This window comes from Cucurbita pepo, chromosome 8 (genome assembly GCF_057944985.1).
Source record: "Cucurbita pepo subsp. pepo isolate OVF chromosome 8, ASM5794498v1, whole genome shotgun sequence".
Classification (NCBI taxonomy): Eukaryota; Viridiplantae; Streptophyta; class Magnoliopsida; order Cucurbitales; family Cucurbitaceae; genus Cucurbita; species Cucurbita pepo.
Genome location: NC_141805.1, coordinates 11,739,392 through 11,760,021, shown reverse-complemented (window position 1 = coordinate 11,760,021; position 20,630 = coordinate 11,739,392). Strand labels below are relative to the sequence as shown.

The window sequence follows — 20,630 nt, the reverse complement described above, 5'->3', positions numbered from 1 at the left end:
TTCAACCCAGTATCTCTCTAAAGTAGTAGGAAAAAAGTAAACGGCACTTTAAAGGACAGTAGGCACCATGTTTGGATAATTATATCAGAAGTCTACAAGAATTAGTCGGAAACTATAGGTTCAATTGAATTAAGTGGTTGGATTATGCGAGCAAATGCAACATGAACAAGTAAAATCATATCAAACTAATTCCAAAACTAAAGAGAAATAACGTTAAAAACTGCTTAGCTGGAGAATATCGACTCGTCAAAACCAATGTCAATTAACTCGTGGTCATGTTATTTTATCTTTCTTTGGAGGAGACACAGCAACAACGAGTACGAGTACTCCTCGCCCGAACGCCGCCTACGAATTTTTGCATTAGAAAAACAAAATTCCAAGCAGCATGGGCCACGAGAAGAATATTCAACTAGAAAACTCAACTAATTCAGGAAAGCGACACCAAAATAAATAAACAACGAATTTGCGTAAATTTCCACACCAATGATTAAATCGCTTTCCCTCATTGCTACTTCATCCCCTCCGCCAAAACAAACTGAAGCGCAAGTAAGCGAAAACATGAATGAAAAAACGACACACGAAGGCACAAGTCTATTAATGGAAATTACGAACAGAAACACCAGAAGGAGTGAAAGAACAGAGATCGAAAGAAGATGAATTCCTTGTGTCTCTGATCAAGAATACGAAGCGCAAACCTGCAATGAGAAAGATAGAGATACCGAGAGAAGCAATCGAAAGCGGGAACTGTAGAAGCGAACGCCATTACTGAATCACGAAGCTATGTAAAAGAACCGAGATCAAAGAAATGTAAAATTTTGGCGGGCCGATGACCTTTTATATCAATATAATAATATTGAGAAGGCTTTTAAAAATTAAATTAAATATTCCTTTTATTATTCAAGGCCAGCGCGGCCCATTTATCCCAAAATACTCTAGTGGGCCAAAAATAGGCTCATCATCTATTGGGCCAAACAAAAATAGGCCCATCATATAGTGGGCCAAATTCACAGCTGTATTTCTCCAAATGGGCTTTTGTAAACCTTTTTAAATTATTTAAAAGAAAAATAAAAGGAAAAGGACAATATTGGAATGAATTAAATTAAATAAGATATTTGGAGATCTGAGTCAAGAATTAATCAGCGGGGTCAAAAGGAGCAGTCCAGTCCAATCCAACCCACTCACTTATTATTCTAATAATAATATTTATTATATAATTTAATCAAATAATTATAAATATCGATTAAAATTTGAAGATCCGGTGGATTAATTGAACATGTGCGAATGCATGTGCAAGCCACGTGCGAACCATGTGACAATTTGGCAGTTCAATTTCCATTACCAAATGGAATAATAATCAAGCTTACAATATTTATAACTTTCTCCATTTAATTAGAATGAACCAGATAAGATTCTTTAAACAAAGTATTAAATGAGCTACAAGTATTACTTAGCTAAATTTGAGCCATTAATTTAACACACTCGAGAGGGACATAGGCAAAAAGCTATCGATTTTCACCCATTGGTATGATACAAAATATGGAGTGAACAAACGAGGACGAGGACGAGGACGAGGTTTAGTGATGAGGGGCAGCAGCAACAACAGGGGCAGCTGATGGCGGAGCCTTGCATTGGTAGCATTTCGCAAAGAGCCCGAAGGTGTCGACTTGCCTAACAAAGTTGGTCATGCTAGCCCATCCTCCGAACCCGAACCCAACCACCAAAACCCATGCCACCACGAACGCGTTCAATGCATACATTCCAACCCAACTCGGGAGGAAGAACGGAGGCTTCTCCGCTGCATTCTGCAAAGGACGAAAACAACAACAAATTTAAACAATATTTCCCGAAGTATATTAGATTAATATTGTTTTTACCATAAGATACTTATCTTGGTATATTAATGGTGACAGAGACCAAGTCGTTCCAATAACTATATGAAAAGGACTTATCACCTATTTCAATTATCCTATAACATTTCTATATCAAACCCATAAATGCTTTTCTACATTTAACATCAAATTTATAAGAATAATCAAATTAAAACATACATTTTGTTGAAACCCATGATATCATAATCCTATGTTTAGCTCAAACTAAGTAGATATGTTATTTTCAGCTAAATTATACAAAAATGCACCTTAACTATATATGAATCACATGAGCTAACAAAGAAACAACCAAAAGACAAGCAGTGGGGGCAGCAAATGTCAGTACATGCAGTGTGGGGGCAGAGTGAAACAGTGGGATTTTGGTTAAGGGTTGATGAAATGCATTAAATTGAAGAGCTCAGGAATTCACCTGTCGAGCAGAGGCCTTTCTATAAGTAAGCATATGAGCCAAGGCGGGGATAATATAGACTGTAAAGCTCACCAACAAAGCGCCAACGGCGGAGTTTATAGGCCCAAAGAAAGGGAAAATGATAGCCAAAAACCAAATAGGAATCACTACTGGTAACCTCGCAACAGCCCTTAAACAAATGCTTTTGGTATCATGCATTCCAATTACTTTCTCCCAAACGAAGTACAACGGCGTACAAGCGAAACCGAACGTAATAAACTGCACCCAGATAGACCCATGTCAGAATTTAAACGAATTTGTAAGAATTTCTCTCAGGGGACTTTTCGCAAACACCTTCCGTGCAATATCGGGTTTTTACCTGATGAATCAACATGAGGATGACGGCGGCGTCGCGGAAGCCGGATTTGGGGAGGAGGGAGAAGGCGTTGGAGTGGTTGAGAAGCTGATCGCCGAAGGCCCAGTAGACGGCGGTGGCTGACGGAATCGTTAAAGTGAAAACGTACAGAGTGGCCATCAAATAGATGTACTTGAATTTCTGCGGCTTCCACATCGCGTGCATAACTTCACTGATAACATTAGGGATTTTGGGGTTTAAATTTTCGTTTTCAGATTTTCACAAGAGATTTTGGGTTCAAAAATTGCTTTAAGACAAACTCCAAGAAGCTTACACAGTGACGGCATGGCCTCCGAACGTGTAAAGAATGTTAGTGGCGCCGGTGAAGTACAGAACCAAACTCTTTGGTCCAGAGTGATGGACATTCTCCACCTAAAATTTGAACCAAAAAAGTTAAGTTCCCTTAAACAAGAAGATGAAGAAGAACAGAGCGACGGCGGCGGAGGAAGTACCTGGCCGTGGACAAGGGCGGCAATGGCCATATACCAAGCGGTGTAAGTGGTCATTCCAAGCCCCAAAAACGACCAAATCCGGTAGTTATGGAAAGAAGGAATGAAAACAGTTGTAGCACAACAAGCTCCAAAAATGTAAGTCCAAGTCCGTTTATCCAAATGATCATTGATGTAATAAATATTACTGTTGAAAACCAACAAAAATCCTCAAAACAAAGCAAACCCAGATGAAATCAACGCTAAAAAATGATAAAAATGGCAAAAATTTGTAACCTTGCACAAGCAATAAGTTGAATGACTGATCCAAACAAGAGGAAAGTGCAGTTAAATGCAAGGCCAATGGCTTTCCAATACGGTCCCAATAAGCCATCAAGAACTTCAAACCACTGAATCACATGATTCTTGAAGCTCACGTTCTCTTTCTCCTTCCTACTTCGATATTCAATGTAAAGAACACTGATTAAATAAGCCGTCCAGCTACCCATTATTCCATAGAACACCTGAAACAGAATCCCAGAAAGCATTCCAAGCTGAGAAAATGAGTACGGCAGAGTTAACAGAACCTGCGCAACCTGCAAAAAAATTCAACAAAAAAGTGTAAAAAACATGAAACAATTCGTGGGAAAGCTTTAAAAAATGGGTTTGATTTTGTTTCTTTACTTGATTAGAAGCGCAGCTGAACCAAGCATCCCAAGAAGAACCGCCATGCCAGAGGAGGTTTTTAACACCGAACATGGCCTGAGAATCTTTGCTTTCTTCTTTCCCTTCATGCTCTGTTTCGTTCAAGTTGGAAACTATAGCTTCCTCTGCTTGTTTCTGCGGCAACATTGTCTTTGGTTTCTTAAAAACCCCAGAAAACCTGACGAAAAAACAAGACAGTAACTGAGACAAACGGAAGAAACAAAAAAAAAAAAAAAAACAAAACAAAACAAAACAGAGTTTTCGTGTACTAAAGTTTAGAATGATCAAAAGAAACTGATAACCTTTGTTCGAAATGTCTCTTTCGTGGAAAGATTGAAGAGAACCCAGATCGTCTTCACAAACAAAAATTCAAAAGAAACAAAGAGAAGTAGTTTAAGCTTTGCTTCTCTGAATCTCTCTGACAGAGCAAGAACAGAGCGAAAACAGAGGATTGAAGAGGAAGGAGCTGTTTGAAAGGGGTCTTAAACGCGTTGAGAGAGAGAAAAGACGATGAAGTAGCTGGACTCAACGAAAGGTCTGGACTTTAATGCGCCACCAAATTCTACAGAAATGGCAATAAAAAGAAGCAAAAAGGAAAGGGCACCGCCGAATTCAAAGACCTCAAAAGAAGCACAAACAAACCAAATGGAAGATCAGATTGTCTGTTTCTTTCTAAAAGAATGCTCTGTGTGTGTTTTTATGGCCAAAATATGGTGTACTTGTAGAGGTTTATATATATATAAACATAGAGGGATGGATGAATGGATGAATGAATGAATGCACGGAGTTGAAGCAATGTATGGGTTTTAGAGAGAAAGGGATGGAAGCAATTCTTTTGATCAGGTGAAAGTGAATTTGGTAATTCTTTCACGACTCTCTGCGCAATGGAATGATACTGTTCACTTTGAGCATAAGTTTTGAAGGGTTGCTTTCGGCCTCCCAAAAGGTCTAATGCCAATGAAAATAGCTTTTCGAACTCACAATTATTTCCTAAATTAGCAGACGTGTGACTTTAATCCGACCAGAATGTGAAGGCATCTTAGCCAACATCATCTTACATATTCCCATTTCTTTGGAATTCATTAGTTAGGTTCGTGTCTTAATTTTAATATAAATATAAATAGTAAGGCGAAGGGGGAGAAACATGGGAAATTGACATCTCTAATATGGTTTAGTTTGTTAATTTTGTGATTATTTATTGTTAATTTGTATAATTGCATTGTTTTGCAGTGAATTTAGTTAAAATAGTTTCCTTCAACTCCTCCGGTCCCACGTCTCCACTAACATAAAGATTCCAGACACACTCTCGAAAAGTTGCGTGAGCTTCACCTTCCTTCGTACTCTTTAGGGAACTGAAGACAACGCGCTTGAGATGAAGGTGGAAGCAAAAAGATAGGGCTTGGATTTCCATCAATTGGACCGCCGAATGAGCCGGCACTTTCTAATGGAGGCCCATGTCTGAAATCATAGCCGCAACGACCAAATATTTGTTTTTGTTTTTCTTAAATTATTAATTAATTTTATCCTTATTATTATTACAAACTTATAATTTAATTTAGTTCCTACACTGTCAGAAATTTAAAATTTTTAAATTATAGGACGAAATTCTAACTTAATTTAATATTAAATTCGGCTCAAGGTTTTTGCCGTCGAGCCGAGCTGAATTGGCCCCGCCATATACACGCGCGAAATCAACGCTATCCCCATTTACCGCCGGCTCCATTATACGGCTGGGCCCGTTTTCGTCACTCCACTCGTTATTTTATCAATAATCCTAATTTGTAGTTGTAATTTTCATTTTTTTTATATATAAATTTTTTAATTTCTAGTGATATTAAAAAATAAAATCAGATGTCCCACGTGGGTTGAGGGGGAGAACAAAACACCCGTGTAAGAGTATGGAAACCCCCTAGCAAAAGCTCAAATAGAACAATATCTGCTAGCGGTGGATCTGGGCAGTTACAAATGATAACAAAATCAGACACCGGACTATGTGCTAGCGAGGAGGCTGTTCTCCAAAGCAGATAGACACGAGACGATGTGCCAATAAGGATGTTAGCCTCAAAGGGGGTGGATTAGGCGGGATCCCACATTGATTAGAGAAAGGAAAGAGTGTCAAGGAGGATGCTGGGCCCGACACTAGTTGGGGAGGAGAACAAAACACCCTTTTATAATAAAATGGAAATCTCCAAAACACCCTTAAAAAAGAATGATGATGGAGAAATGGAGAGGGCATTAATTGGAAAATATATTTTAAGATATGGTATAAAGATAGGTAAGCATATGGTAGATGATGTAATTTCAGTTCGAAGGTGGAATCGAAAGAGTGGGATAGGGAATAATCTCACATCATCACCCTATACTATATAGTCTCATCACTAACCAAAGTTTTAAAGATATTTTCATTTTTATGTGACTTTATATCTAATTTAAATTAGTTAATTAAAAAAAAAAAGCTTATTAGATTTGATGATATTATTAAAGTTTATAAACTTTATAAATCAAATTTTATTAAAATATAAATTAAGTTTTAAGGTGGTGGGACCTGCCCACCAACCCAAGGGACGGAAGATGCCTTTCTATGAGCTTAGGGTCGGTGTCCTTTGGAAGGTAGGTTTAGATTCATACATGTTTTTTCTCTTTTAATCAAGGGATTATGAATTAATTGTAGTTGTTTAATGTATTATTTCTTAATTTTCTATGGTTATGGACTCATTAATCATTTTGCTTATGAGAATTCCATTTAATAATTATATTAAAAAAATGTATACATTTAAAATTTTATTAAATAAAGATAAATGGAATCCATCAAAATCATGGCCAAAACCCATGTTTATTTCCCGGGAAAATTAACATTTTCCTTTCCGGGAAAATAAATTAATAATTAATAATCCTTAACCTTGCTTATTATAGCCTATTACAATATTAATCATAATTAGCATATTAATTATCAGCCTCCACTTCCAATCATGTGGATGGAGAATTTAATAATTTTTTTAATTTTTTTAATTTTTTGCTCTAAATTCCACACAATAAAAGAATGAAACAATGGGTACGTTCCTCTTATGATGCAATTGAAGACCAAAATTTCAATCATATTTGTATTTTCTTTGTCTTCATCCAATATTTCTATAAATAAATGATACGATAGGATCTCGAAGCTATTGAAAATAGCATATAAATTATTATTTGTTTGACTAATACCAAATTTTTGGATATTCGTGAATTTGTTCGTTAATGATATATATATAAAAGGAATAATAGTTGGTATAGATTATAGAGTATGTGGAATCAATAGCCTTTTAATTAGTTAAGAGTGTGAATTCAAACAGAGGTAAGAAGAATATGTCACGGTTCAATAATTAGTGTCGAAAAAATGACCCCACAAATAAAGACACTGAATTACGATAAGGGGAAGAAGCATTGTTCGTTTGGACCCTTCGAAAGGGACTATCCCTTTCTCATTATGACCCCGTTTCATTATTTGACCCATACCCTCAACTCCTAGGTCCCTCTATCTCCTGTGAATTTACTAGCCTTTGTAAGCCAACTCCTATTATGCTCGACTCGATAACTAGAATGTTACAAAGTTGTGACTTAAATTGGTTCGGGTTTTAAATTTTATATTTTTATTAGTATTGTAATGATTAAATAAGAGAATCTATGTATGGATAATATTATTATAATAATACAGCTAAGCTTAGTGTCCTAATATTAATTAAAAGTATGTTCCTCCGACTTAGGTTGTAGTACTAGGATGTAATAGACAAATTCCTAACTTTCTTGGCTGTCTTTATTATTTCATATACATTTTATTTATCCAACCTTTAAAATCATTGTGTTCTTTTCTTTATATTATCACTGTTTTTTTTTTTTATTTTTATTATTATTATTTATAAATATTTAGGGGCCAATCTCATGGAGGGGTCCAAAAATTCCTACCCACATAGCTCAATGCCTTTGCTCATTATTGTCATGTATCATGTTGTTCCTCTTGTTATGAATGAATGACAGCATGCCATACCCATTCTCTATTTACGATCATATACAATAGGGTCAAATTATGTTTAATCAATTTCGTTTGTTCCGTCACTAATAATGAGTAATTTGAATAACTGTAACAGCTCAAGCTCACCGCTAGTAGATATTGTCTGTTTTAGCTTGTTGTGTATCGCATTCAGTCTTACGGTTTTTAAAACGTGACTACTAAGAGAGATTTCTACACCCTTATAAAAAAATGTTTCATTCCACTCTTTAACCCATGTGGGATCTCACAATCCACTTATCTTCAGAGTCTATAACCCACGTGGGATCTCACAATCCATTTCTCTTCAGGGTCCATAATCCATGTGGGATCTCACAATCCACTTCTCTTCAGGGTTTATAACTCAAGTGGGATCTCACAATCCATTTCTCGGGTCCATAATCCATGTGGGATCTCACAATCCACTTATGTTCAGGGTCTATAACTCATGTGGGATCTCACAATCAATTTCTCTTCAGGTTCCATAATCCATGTGGGATCTCACACTCCAATTCTCTTCAGGGTCTACAACTCATGTGGGATCTCACAATCCATTTCTCTTCAGGTTCCATAATCCATGTGGGATCTCACAATCCACTTCTCTTCAGGATCTATAACCTATGTGGGATCTCACAATCCATTTCTCTCCACGATCCATAATTCATATAGGATCTCACAATTCACTTCTCTTCAGGATCCAGTGTCTTCCCTGACATTCATTCCTCCCTCCAATCGATATGGAGTCTCACAATAACGAGCAAAAGAAGAGACCCACTGTTAATTCTTCTTCCACTTATAGTTCAGGTTTCAATCTGAACCGTCGCAGCTAAACAGAAAAGGGAACTAAATTTGGGTTTGCTTTTTACAAATACGCTAAAAAGAGAGGATTTTATGCGTGGGAAGACAACACTCCTTACTCCAAAAAGTTGTAAGCTTTGCAGCGTGTAATATTGACATTTCATTAAATTCACCATCATTAATACTCATCACTTCCATTCCTTTTTTCACCTCTTTTCTCGGCTTTTCTAGCCACCGTCTGCGGCGGCGCTGCCACCCAAGATGTCGCCGTCCTCAAATTCCCTACCCATAATTACACTGATAGGGATTAGATGCCCAAATTAATTCAACAATTAAATTTCACCCAACACACCCATAACCCCACAATCCATCAACCAAGTTTGCCGGTGCTTATTCGGAAATAAAATATTAATTTCACATATTTATTCAATTTAACATTAAAAAAAAATATATAAATTTTTATAATTAATATTTTAATGATTAAATGGTGTTAACTGAAACAGCTACAAATTTTGACATAAATTAAACCAAACACTTATAATTAATATTTAATTTTTTTTTTTTTTTTTAAAAAAGGCTGTTGGAGTAAAGAGGGAGCGTTTATCATGACAAAATTTGACTTTGTGTTAAAAAAACATATAAATTAATAAAAATAATTTTAATCTTTAAAATGCTTTTGCTTCGTTAATGCGATACAGATTTTAGATCCAAATCCCCCATTAATTTAATTAAATCAATTATAAAATAATTAATTTTACTAAAACAAGTCGAAGTCATGTAAATAAATAATACACGCATTTCCCTTTCGAAATGTGACATCGAGTCCATTAATATCATAATGCAACAACAAGCATGCTCAAAGGATAAGACAAGCGTTCTATGGAGAGCCACATTTTCACAAAAGAATAATGTTTCTTCTCGCAAGGATAATTGAAGATTATAGATATTAGTATGTTTCAAATTGATGTATATTTAAGTAGATATGTCGATAAAACATTAATGTTGATAGACATTCATATACATCGACAAATGCGTTAAAATTATAATTTTGTTTTCATGATATGAACGTGGAACGATTTTCACTAATTATCTCTATGGAATAATTGATAATGATATTGATAAATTCGAACAGATATGGGTCATCTAAATCGTAATCTTTCAAACAAAGCAATCAAATTAGACACGGCAATCCAACCACCAAATCTATGGAAAAAATATATGAAGAGTATAGTTTTTTTTTTTTTTTTTTTTTTTTTTTTTTGTAGAAAAATTGAATTAAAGGGATTTTATTAACAATTTTCTTGGAATTCATATCTTTATAGGTCCGTTCATCATTTGAGATCATTATGTAGCCGAGATAAAGAATGTATTTAGATCAGAGCATCGTTTGAAGATGTGAAAGGTCGATTTACAGAGAATCTTTTTCTTGACCTAATTGAATTGGTCTAATCGATTATGTAAAAGACGATTCCGTATGTAAATGTGAAAAGTCAAAAGGCATCCGAGATCAAAAACAGTGAAATACTGTGGCGATTTCTTGTTCGCTCGGAGGATTGGGCGTTCCAAAATCGACCGAGGATGAAAATTCGCTGCCAAAAAGCTTGAGACTTAAATGCGACGAAAAGCGGGAGAAAGACATGGCCCCGCGATTGATTTCTGCAATGGAAGTATGAATTTGTTGCAGAGATTAAAAATATTTTGGAGAGAAGGTATTTATGAGTTTGATTGGAAGTAATGTCAGATGCCTAACTTTAAGCATACACACGCATGTGAGCAGCGGCTTGATGGTCATTGGAAAGCGCGGCACGGTATGTCATTACCCGCATGATTAAAAAAAATTTATCTCTGAGAATTAGGTTCAGGAGAGGGGGGAGGAAGTCACTTGAACTTGGCCTCAATGCACGCCGAAAAAGTGGCTGCCACCCCTCTCCGACTCCCTTCATGTTGCTTCATTTGTTCGTCAATTGTCTGATGCACTCTAGGTGTTTGATGAAATGTCTAGGAGAAAAAAAAAACAAAAAAAAACAGAAGTTTTTGCTAAAAAACAAAGTTGCCAGTGATGTTAGTCAGAATTTGATGAGGGGTGGTCTTGAAATTAGGTAGTTAGTGGTTAATGATATTGTTAAGATCTGATTTTTGTTTTACATTAATTAATCATTATAATTGGACTCATAATTTGACTAACATGCTGAAGTTTAAGTTGATTTTGTTCATGACAGTATTTGCATCATGCTGTTGTTTCTCATTGAGCTGTGTAGAATTAAACAAATAATGTCAAATTTAAGTTGATTTTGATTGAGATGATGATGGTGCTTGTTTGTGAGTGAGCCTCTCTACGACTTTGTTGCTGCAAGTTGCCTTAGCATTATGATCTGTTTCTTACCTTGAACAAATATTCTTAAGTTGGTTTTGATAAGATAACCGTAGAGTAAATTTTCCCAAGAACTTTGTTGCCATCAATCTTGTCAATGTCTTCCACCTTCCACCTGTTTGATATGTTGGGTGATGATGATCTCAAAGACTCTTGTTTGAGTTTTTCTTTGGATTTATATGGCTATCGAAACCTCTTGCCTGCCTTCTCCGTTTCAAACCCAAGTCTGTATGTTCTTGAGTTCTAGCAATCCAGATGCTTACTCCATAGAGGAATTATAAAACCCCCATTTGGAGCTTCTGAGCTAAGAGAGGCCATTGTCACGCGTGAATGAAAATGGGGAAACAAGATAAGAGCCCATTATCTCCTACTATACTGATGGGTCCAATTCCTAATAGGATGTCGAAGAAAATTGCTCACTCCTAGTTAAATGCTGTAGGTGCTAATTTTTCTGAGCCAATTGTTTCAAATATTGCCTTGGCCAAGAGGGGAGAGCCCACTCTGGCCTTACACAGGCCCCATTTCTTACGGATCTTGTTCATATTTCGGATCATTGTTTCTATAACAAATATTGCAGGCAAATATTTTGTTTTTGTGTTTTTTTTTTTTTTTTCAAGATTTTTAAAATGCGTTTGCTAGGGAGAGGTTTCCACAGTCTTCTAAAGAATGTTTCGTTCTCTTCCACAACCGATGTTGAATCTCACAATCCACCCCCTTTCAAGGTCCAGCGTCCTCACTGACACTTGTTCTCTTCTCTAATCAATGTGGGACCCTCCAATCCACCTCCCTTCGAGATCAACGTTTTTTACTGACACATCATTTGGTATCTAGTTCTAATACCATTTGTAACAGGCCAAGCCCACCTCCAGCGGATATTGTCCTCTTTGGGCTTTTCTTTTTAGGCTTTCCCTCAAGGTTTTTAAAACGCGTATGCTAGAGAGAGATTTTCACGTCCTTAATAAAGAATAATTCATTCTCAGACATTTGGGTGGAACATAACCTTCTCCTCTCATGGCCCTCCTCTAAGAAGAAGAGGAAGAGGAGGAAGAAGAAGAAGAAGAAATGGGGGCTCTGAAGACAAACATTCGAGTGGAACCTCAGCTTCTCTTCACATGGCCCTCCTCCCTGTTAGCCAATCCATAGCAGCCGAATTTCCATCCTGAACCTAACTAACCATTATTAGATTAATCAGTTTAGTTCTTTTTCATTTCATAGATTTGAGTTACAAAATTGTTATCCACTTACCGATCCATTCTCTTTTAATTTCAAATTTCAAAGTAGAATGGAAATTTTTTAAACTGGATATGCATGCTTATACGGGAAATAGATTCGAGGTAAAGGTAGGAAAGATTGGTCCAAAAAAACAAAGCTTTTGGATGTCAATCAGTCTGAAGCAGACATGGGATAGTTCAGAATCCACTCTGTATTAACTTGAACAGGAATTTAAAAGAAAAAAAAAAAGAAGAAAGATTTGATGATACTGTTAAGGATAATCAGAATGGTCCTGTCTCTTCAAATCAACATGAACCACCGAATTTGAGGGTATCTTTTTGACTTTATGATCCATTTTAATTAAAAAAAAATTGATGTTTCTTTCTGAGCTAAAGTGGGCACTGAAAATGTCTCAACCCACGTGAATCTTTCTCCATTGAATGATATAAGAAAGCATAGATTGCTGTTTTCTTCTCCTTCTCCTTCTTCTCGTTGGCCATGAAATTCAGGGGGGGGGCGAGGGAACACCAATTCAAATAGAAGTGTTGAATTATGGATGAACTGGATCATCAAAGTGGGCAGATTTTTTTAAAAAAAGTTGGTTGATTTTCCATTGGAAAAAGGAAGATTAAAGGGAAGAGCTTTTAATCATCTCTGCACGTGCAGACCTGTCTATTTTATCCTTTTTCTTTTTGCACTCCTTCCGGTTTCGGGTCATAACAAAACACTCTTTTTCAGCCAAACCTCCATTACCAATCTCAAGAACACTTCGAATGTCTTGGTTAGTTTACTCTCATCAGTTCGCACAGTTTCTGAAAATTTTCAAACTGTTCTAAACTAAGGCATCCGTTTCTGTATTAAAAGATTATCTTTGGTTGAGCACTGCGTTCCAGCTTGTGTATCAGTATGTCTCCACTGACCGTTCTTCCCCTGTTTTTGTGGATTTGATGAATATGGCAGACATTGGAAGAACACCATGAGGATTCTCTGTTGGATATGAGTTTGTGTCCGCATTTTACGCTATTTTATTTGGTGGCTGGTTTGACTTGGGCTTTCAATTTCAAAACAGAAGCTCTTATATGAATCAAATTGGGTTCTGGCAGTCAATGTGAGCCCAAAGCCGATAGATACACAAGTTGGCCCTGGACTTGTATGAATCAAATTGGGTTGTTAGGCCTAACATGTCGTTCATCACCTCCTTTGGATGATTTTGGTGGCTAATTTCTTGATTACACAATGTGTAATTAAACCAATTTTAATTTTTTATCACTACAATCATATCGTGTATGAAAGTAGATTCAAACATATTTTTAATAACTTAAAGATATATAAATAAAAACTTAAATGAACTAAATTCATGAAAGTCAATCTAAAGCAAGGGTGATTGATGCCTATTGGCCTTGAAGATCAATTTAGAACGAAAGAAAGTATTTGGACTGAATGGGTCGAGCTGACCTAAAAATTGATTAGATCTTACTGAAAGGTTTAATAAAACTGTTCACTTCACATTAGCGATCTCAAATTGAAGCCTTGATGATGGGGTCACAATGCCGATGTCCACGACGACATGAACCAATGCACACTGGCATGTAACCGCAGTCGACCGAAGAAAACTAAAGGAAAAACTACTCCAACACCCATGTTAGATTCAACTTAATAAAAATGGTTGAATGCAAAATAGTACTTTAAGCTTCTAAAACATATATATAATATTTGAAATAAAGCGAATAGAGTTAAATAATGAGAAGAAAGGACAGTGCAGAAGATGGGCATGTTACCTTCTAGCTCCTGAGCACTCGATCCCAAGACCATTCTTCACATCTCAAAATTTGTCGGTGTCGGTAAAAGCAGCAAATTTTGATACATGTGCCCTACCAAATGTATATATATAAATAATATTCATCTCTCATTTAATACACTTAATCGTACATCTCTCAACTCAACGTTATTTCATTTTAAGTATAACTCAATACATTAAATCTGTGCAAATTTTTTCGGATCTCAAATAAGTTATCAACCTTGAGGGGAAGATTGAGAGAGACAATATCTGCTAGCAGTGAACTTGAACGGTGTGTTTACGAAGATGTTGGACCTCAAAGGGAATGGAGATCCCATATCGATTAGACGGGGGAAGGATCCAATATGCGACTAAATTCGGTGTTATTTTATTTTAGAAGAGACACTATGAATATGAATGAGTCTTCTAAAAATTTAAGGTGGGAGTAAAAAGAAAGACTTATCCCACCAAACTTAGCATGAAAGCTACGCCAAGTTGTTGCCCCACCATCGTCGAACTCACTCATCCCCTTAGAGAAGAAGAGCCCTTTTTATAATCCCCATTTCCATTATACTTCCATTTTACAAGAGAAGGAAATTACACCTTAGAAACAGACATTTTGGCTCTGTTTTGAGGTGAAAAAATGGAAGGGAGAGACGAAGATGTGAGAGTTGGAGCCAACAGGTTCGAGGAGAGGCAGCCAATTGGGACGGCAGCTCAGACCCAAATTGCGGCAAAGGACTACCGAGAGCCGGCGCCGGCGCCGCTGGTTGAAGCGGGGGAGTTAAGGTCATGGTCGTTTTACAGAGCTGGAATTGCAGAGTTTGTGGCCACTTTCCTGTTCCTTTATGTGACTATTTTGACAGTAATGGGAGTCGCCAAATCTCCCAATAAGTGCAACACTGTTGGCGTCCAAGGCATTGCTTGGGCCTTTGGCGGCATGATCTTTGCTCTTGTTTATTGCACCGCTGGTATTTCAGGTACCCACGTCCACTAATTTAGAAAATGATCACGGGTTATGAGTAAGAAATACATCTTTATTGGTACGACACGTTTTGAGAAAACCCAAAGCAAAACAAAATCAAATAGACAATATCATGTCATTGCGTAGGATCGTAATTTCTAACTAAAGATTGATGGTTCAGGTGGTCACATAAACCCAGCCGTCACATTCGGGCTATTACTGGCACGGAAGCTCTCTCTAACAAGGGCAATCTTTTACATAATAATGCAATGCCTAGGCGCCATCTCGGGTGCCGCCGTCGTAAAAGCCTTCGAAAACGCCCAATTCGAAACCGTCGGCGGCGGAGCTAACACCGTCAATGCAGACTATTCCAAAACAGCCGGCCTCGGAGCTGAAATCATGGGCACATTTCTTCTTGTTTACACTGTCTTCTCAGCCACCGATGCAAAGCGAAACGCCCGAGATTCCCATGTTCCTGTAAGCTTAATGAGCTTCTCTGTTATGATCAAAATCAAATTTATGAGTAATAATTTCGTGGTTTGTTTTGTAGATGTTGGCTCCATTGCCGATTGGGTTCGCGGTGTTCCTAGTGCATTTGGCCACCATTCCGATCACCGGAACTGGCATCAATCCGGCCAGAAGCCTCGGCGCCGCCCTCGTTTACAACCGCCACCAAGCCTGGCATGACCATGTAAGCATGTCATTTTAAAAATAAATAAATTATTAAAATCATAAATGAAATTATTATTGCCTTTGTGTGGGGCAGTGGGTGTTCTGGGCAGGGCCGTTGATCGGAGCAGCACTGGCGGCTCTCTACCATCAGACAGTGATCAGAGCAATACCATTCAAGTCCAGATGAGCTTATCCATATGGTTTGGGCTCGAACAGATTGGTCGGCCCATATTTAAGCCCAATTAGAATTGGACTTCAAATAAATTTGGGCCTAAACTTGAGTAAAAGGCCCAATCGTAAGCCCTCCTATGTTAGTTGCACTAGTAATAACAATAATAATAATAAAAGCTATATTCACATGAATTAAACCATAAATTTGACATTTTTCATAGGTTTGTTGGCCTTAGAAATAAATCGCATATCATATTAATTGATATTATAAGTGACAAATCATTAATGTAAGAAACATTTCATTATTATAAATAAATAGTTATCTACGAAACGATTTAATTATTCTATAATTATTATATTAAAAACTATATTTATATTTGTAATATTGTTTTATAAAAAAACTAATTTCGTGATATAAATTTTAAAATTAAAACGACAAATTTAAAATAATACATTTTTGGTTGATTTTTTTTGCATGTTTAAATATTAAATAAACCAAAAGTGGTGAGAGGAATTTTAGGCATCATTCTAATTTTGAAACAGAAAGAATTCGAAAGTGATATGGAAAAATTGTGGTTGGATAGTTCGGAGTATTAAATTCGAGTCACTTTGTGACATAATAAATGCCACTAAGTTAGGTCGATTAAATTCATTTTAGAATAATGTTTTTAAATTTGATTCTATTTTGGTTATTAAACGACGTAGGTAGTTCAATTGCATGTTCCGTTTCCTCTCATCTATTTTTAATCTCATAAATTAATGACGTGACATTTCTTTTATTATATACGTGATATTTGTAAGTTTATTTCATACACATGCATATGCACGTATTATATCGTAATTATATATTTAATTATATTTATTAAAAAAAATTATTTCCATATTGGGTTGATGGAAATAATAATTATTATAATATTTAAAATATATATATAAAAACAGTTGTTGTTGGTAGTTGTAAAAATAAATGTAGACGAATTGAGAGATGGCTTCTCCTACTTTCATCAATAAATCCACATTTTCACGTTTAATTTCATCATTTTTCATATTATATTCATGTAGTTTGGATATATGCTCACATTTAATATGTATTATTATATATTTGAAGTTACGTTCTCGATTTTGTTACAATAAAATATAAAAGTAATGACTAAAATGACTATTCACGGGACTGAATAAAATTCGAATGGCTCCATATTTCTTTGCAGTAGATACCTTAGCTCTTTCTTATCGACTCATTCGAGTTAAACCATCAAGCTAGACTCGAGTCAACTAAAAGATCAATGTGGATGGTTGCAACGCCGGAATTGTGGTTTGGTTCGAACTCGGGTGTTTTCTTGTTGTATAAGGATTGAAATAATTTGGTTGGCTGTTGTTGACACCACAAATTTTGATTAAAAAAAAGGAAAGAAAATTTCAGGTGGGAAGACAAAGGAACCTAATAAATATGGTTGTTGAGAAAGTATGTGAAGCTCAAAGGATGAAGCAATGGAGAGAGATTGAGCGACGGCCGGAGGAAGTTAAATGCGGCGGTGAGGGGGCGGCGCTTATGAACTAACTAAAAAAGTAGGCTAATTCAATGTGTAAGTAGGCGTTATTATCCACCTTCAACCACTCCAAATTGTTATAGCTTTTAGTATCAATTTACACATCATTTCTCTCAACCACATGCTTCTTCCTTCTTCCATTATTTTTCTCATTATATCTCCGCCTACCCTCCCTTTATATACCCCTTCTGCTCCTCTTCTCTCTTTACCTTTCTCCATTTCTCTCTTCGATTTCCATGGGGGCTTACCGTCAATTCCCCGCCATTTCTAAATGCACCACCGCCGGACGGGAAAACCAGACGGTGGCTGCGGATCTAGACGGAACTCTGCTTCTTTCGCAAAGCGCTTTTCCTTACTTCATGCTTGTGGCTGTCGAAGCCGGGAGTATTTTCCGGGGACTTCTTCTTCTCGTCTCTGTGCCGTTTGTTTACTTTGTTTACTTTTTTTTCTCTGAATCTGTTGCCATTCAGGCTTTTATTTTCGTTGCATTTGCTGGATTGAAGGTCGCCGATATCGAAATGGTGGCTCGTTCTGTTTTGCCTAAATTTTACTGTGAGGATGTTAATCCTGAAACTTGGAACGTGTTTAATTCGTTTGGGAAGAGGTTGATTGTGACGGCGAATCCTAGGGTTATGGTGGAGCCGTTTGTGAAGACGTTTTTGGGCGCTGATAAAGTCATTGGAACCGAGCTTGAAATTACCAAATCCGGTAGGGCTACTGGATTTGTTAAGAAACCTGGAGTTCTCGTCGGCGATCTGAAGAAGACGGCTCTTGTTAAGGAAGTTGGCGCTGATTTGCCGGATTTGGGGCTCGGCGATAGAGAAACTGACCATGAGTTCATGTCAATTTGCAAGGTATGTATAAAATTATATATATGAACAGTATATTTGAGTAAAATTTAGCTTGGAAGGGATTAATAATTAATTAGCCACAAGATCTTCGTGCCGCACCCGAATCTTCGTCACGCATTTCAACCACGTGAATTAGTTATCATAGTTTTGAATATTTAATTTGAAATTGAAAAAGAAATGTGTGAATAAGAACAGAGGTTTTAATTCATATATTCAAACGAGGTTGAATTTTCAGGAAGGATATATGGTGCCAAGATCGAACAGGGAGCCATTACCGAGAAACGAGCTTTTGAGTCCGATTATTTTCCACGACGGCCGATTCGTGCAACGGCCGACGCCACTGGCTGCGCTATTGACCTTTTTGTGGCTGCCGATCGGCGTAATGCTTTCAATTCTCAGAGTCTACACCAACATCCCCTTGCCGGAAAGAATCGCTTGGTACAACTACAAGTTTCTTGGAATTAAGATCAATGTTAAGGGAACTCCACCACCGCCGCCGAAGAAAGGCCAGAGCGGCGTCCTCTTCGTCTGCAACCACCGCACCGTCTTAGATCCAGTGATTATCGCCGTCGCATTAGGCAGAAAAATCAGTTGCGTTACTTACAGTATAAGTAAATTCACAGAAATAATTTCTCCGATTAAGGCCGTGGCGCTATCGAGAGACAGAGAGAAAGATGCGGCTCATATTAAACGTCTTCTTGAAGATGGCGACCTTGTGATTTGCCCTGAAGGAACGACTTGCAGAGAGCCATTTCTGTTGCGATTTAGTGCTCTTTTCGCCGAGTTGACTGACAGAATCGTCCCCGTCGCCATTAACACGAAACAGAGTGTGTTCTTCGGAACGACGGTGAATGGACACAAATTGCTGGATCCATATTTCGTGTTTATGAATCCGAGGCCGACTTACGATATCACGTTTCTGAATCAGTTGCCGGCGGAAATGACCTGCAGCAGCGGGAAATCGGCGATTGAGGTGGCGAATTACATTCAGAGGGCGGTCGCCGGAACTCTTGGATTTGAGTGCACTAATTTGACCAGAAAGGGGAAATACGGGATTCTTGCTGGAACTGATGGCCGAGTTTCTTCTAAAAACGAAAATGCCGAATTGGTTAAGAAGAACACTTGAACAACAACAACAACAACAAAAAAAAAAAAAAAATGTTGATTTTCCATATTGGTTTGATTTTCCATAAAAAGTTTATTATTAGAGAAAAAAAAAAATAAGATTGAGCTGTCAAAATGGTCATAGATTAATTATATAAATCGTTTTTATGTAAATTCTTCTTTTTTTAAATATGTATACATAAGTGACTTTTTTTTTTTTTTTTAATCGTTTTCTTCTAGTGTGATTTATATAATATTAAGAATTATGAAATTAAACGTGGTTGGAGATGTGAACAAAACATTTTTATAATAGTGTGAAAATTTATCTCTAGTAGAAGCGTATTAAAACTGTAAGGTTGATGATGATATATAACGGATCAAAATGGACAAATCAGAGCCAAACACCAAATAGAATCAAAGCTAGACACCGAACTGATACAAATGGTATCTGAACTTCGAAGGAGGATGAATTGTAAAATCCCACGTCAATTAGAGAGGGGCTCGAGTGCCAGCGAGAACACTGAACCCTGAAGGGGGAGAATTGTGAATCTCTTGAAGAAGGGAATGTATTATTTATAAGGGTGTGAAAATCTCTCCCAAACAGATTTGATTTATAAGATAACTGAGTAAAGGGCGACTGTGGGTGGGGATGGCGCAGCCTATGAGGGACGGGGCAGTAGCTTAAAACAGTTGGGATACGCGCCGTTGGTAGGGTAAGGTGGGGGTGATATGGCATAATTTGGGTGGCAATTTGAATGTGGGCATTAATTTCTTGCCCTTCCCATTGTTTAAAGATGGGTTTTAGGTTATGGTTTGGTGGTTGGAGAGTGTAGGAGGAGGAGGAGGAGGAGGAGGAGGAGGTAGGTTTAAATGTGGGAAAAGAAAATGATATGATAGAGGGATGGGTATGTATTTAGAAAGTTGGCAATGGTAGAGCATATACATTAAATCTCACACCAACCAACTTTACTTTACTTTATTGGTCGACACAAAAGACGAGCATATGGACACTAATTCGGATGCTCTGTGCCCTCAAAATTGGTTGGTCACACTCTCGTCTCGGGTACCCATCACACTCTTATTACCCATCCTCTTCTCAACAGTCAACAAATCCTCGCAACCATCTAAGCTCACTGCTAGTAGATATTGTCATCTTTAAACTTTTGTACACTCTTGTAAAACGCGTTTACTAAAGAGAGATTTCTAGACTCTTGTAAAAAATGATTCGTTCTTCTCCCAAACTAATAGAACTTTGCCTCGTTATCCGTCCGCGTTGCCTACCCTCCCGAATGGGCTGGATCATTTCATTCTCTAATA

At 37.1% G+C, this 20,630-nt stretch overlaps 3 protein-coding genes and 1 long non-coding RNA gene across 4 annotated transcripts; 3 read left to right on the top strand and 1 right to left on the bottom strand.

Moving 5' to 3' along the window:
• Window positions 1–1,310: 1,310 nt before the first annotated feature.
• LOC111799533 (auxin transporter-like protein 2) lies at window positions 1,311–4,540 on the bottom strand. The gene is made up of 8 exons (XM_023682889.2): window positions 4,128–4,540; window positions 3,805–4,003; window positions 3,418–3,716; window positions 3,145–3,328; window positions 2,967–3,064; window positions 2,657–2,864; window positions 2,299–2,556; window positions 1,311–1,802 (listed from the first exon to the last, which is right to left on the bottom strand). Exons 2-8 carry the CDS (start codon window positions 3,970–3,972, stop codon window positions 1,575–1,577), a joined length of 1,443 nt encoding a protein of 480 aa, XP_023538657.2. The 5' UTR covers window positions 3,973–4,003; window positions 4,128–4,540; the 3' UTR covers window positions 1,311–1,574.
• Window positions 4,541–9,898: 5,358 nt separating this feature from the next.
• On the top strand, window positions 9,899–13,584 carry LOC111800028 (uncharacterized). Its single transcript, XR_002815948.2, has 2 exons — window positions 9,899–10,455; window positions 13,191–13,584. It is a non-coding gene; the product is annotated as an uncharacterized LOC111800028 (long non-coding RNA).
• An 851-nt stretch (window positions 13,585–14,435) lies between these two features.
• Window positions 14,436–15,885, top strand: LOC111800027 (aquaporin PIP1-2). Its single transcript, XM_023683603.2, has 4 exons — window positions 14,436–14,987; window positions 15,153–15,448; window positions 15,522–15,662; window positions 15,738–15,885. Exons 1-4 carry the CDS (start codon window positions 14,651–14,653, stop codon window positions 15,828–15,830), a joined length of 867 nt encoding a protein of 288 aa, XP_023539371.2. The 5' UTR covers window positions 14,436–14,650; the 3' UTR covers window positions 15,831–15,885.
• A 1,652-nt stretch (window positions 15,886–17,537) lies between these two features.
• LOC111800026 (glycerol-3-phosphate 2-O-acyltransferase 6) lies at window positions 17,538–19,487 on the top strand. Its single transcript, XM_023683602.2, has 2 exons — window positions 17,538–18,212; window positions 18,445–19,487. The coding sequence occupies exons 1-2, from the start codon at window positions 17,595–17,597 to the stop codon at window positions 19,333–19,335; spliced, it is 1,509 nt and encodes a 502-aa protein (XP_023539370.1). The 5' UTR covers window positions 17,538–17,594; the 3' UTR covers window positions 19,336–19,487.
• The last annotated feature ends 1,143 nt before the right edge of the window (window positions 19,488–20,630 follow it).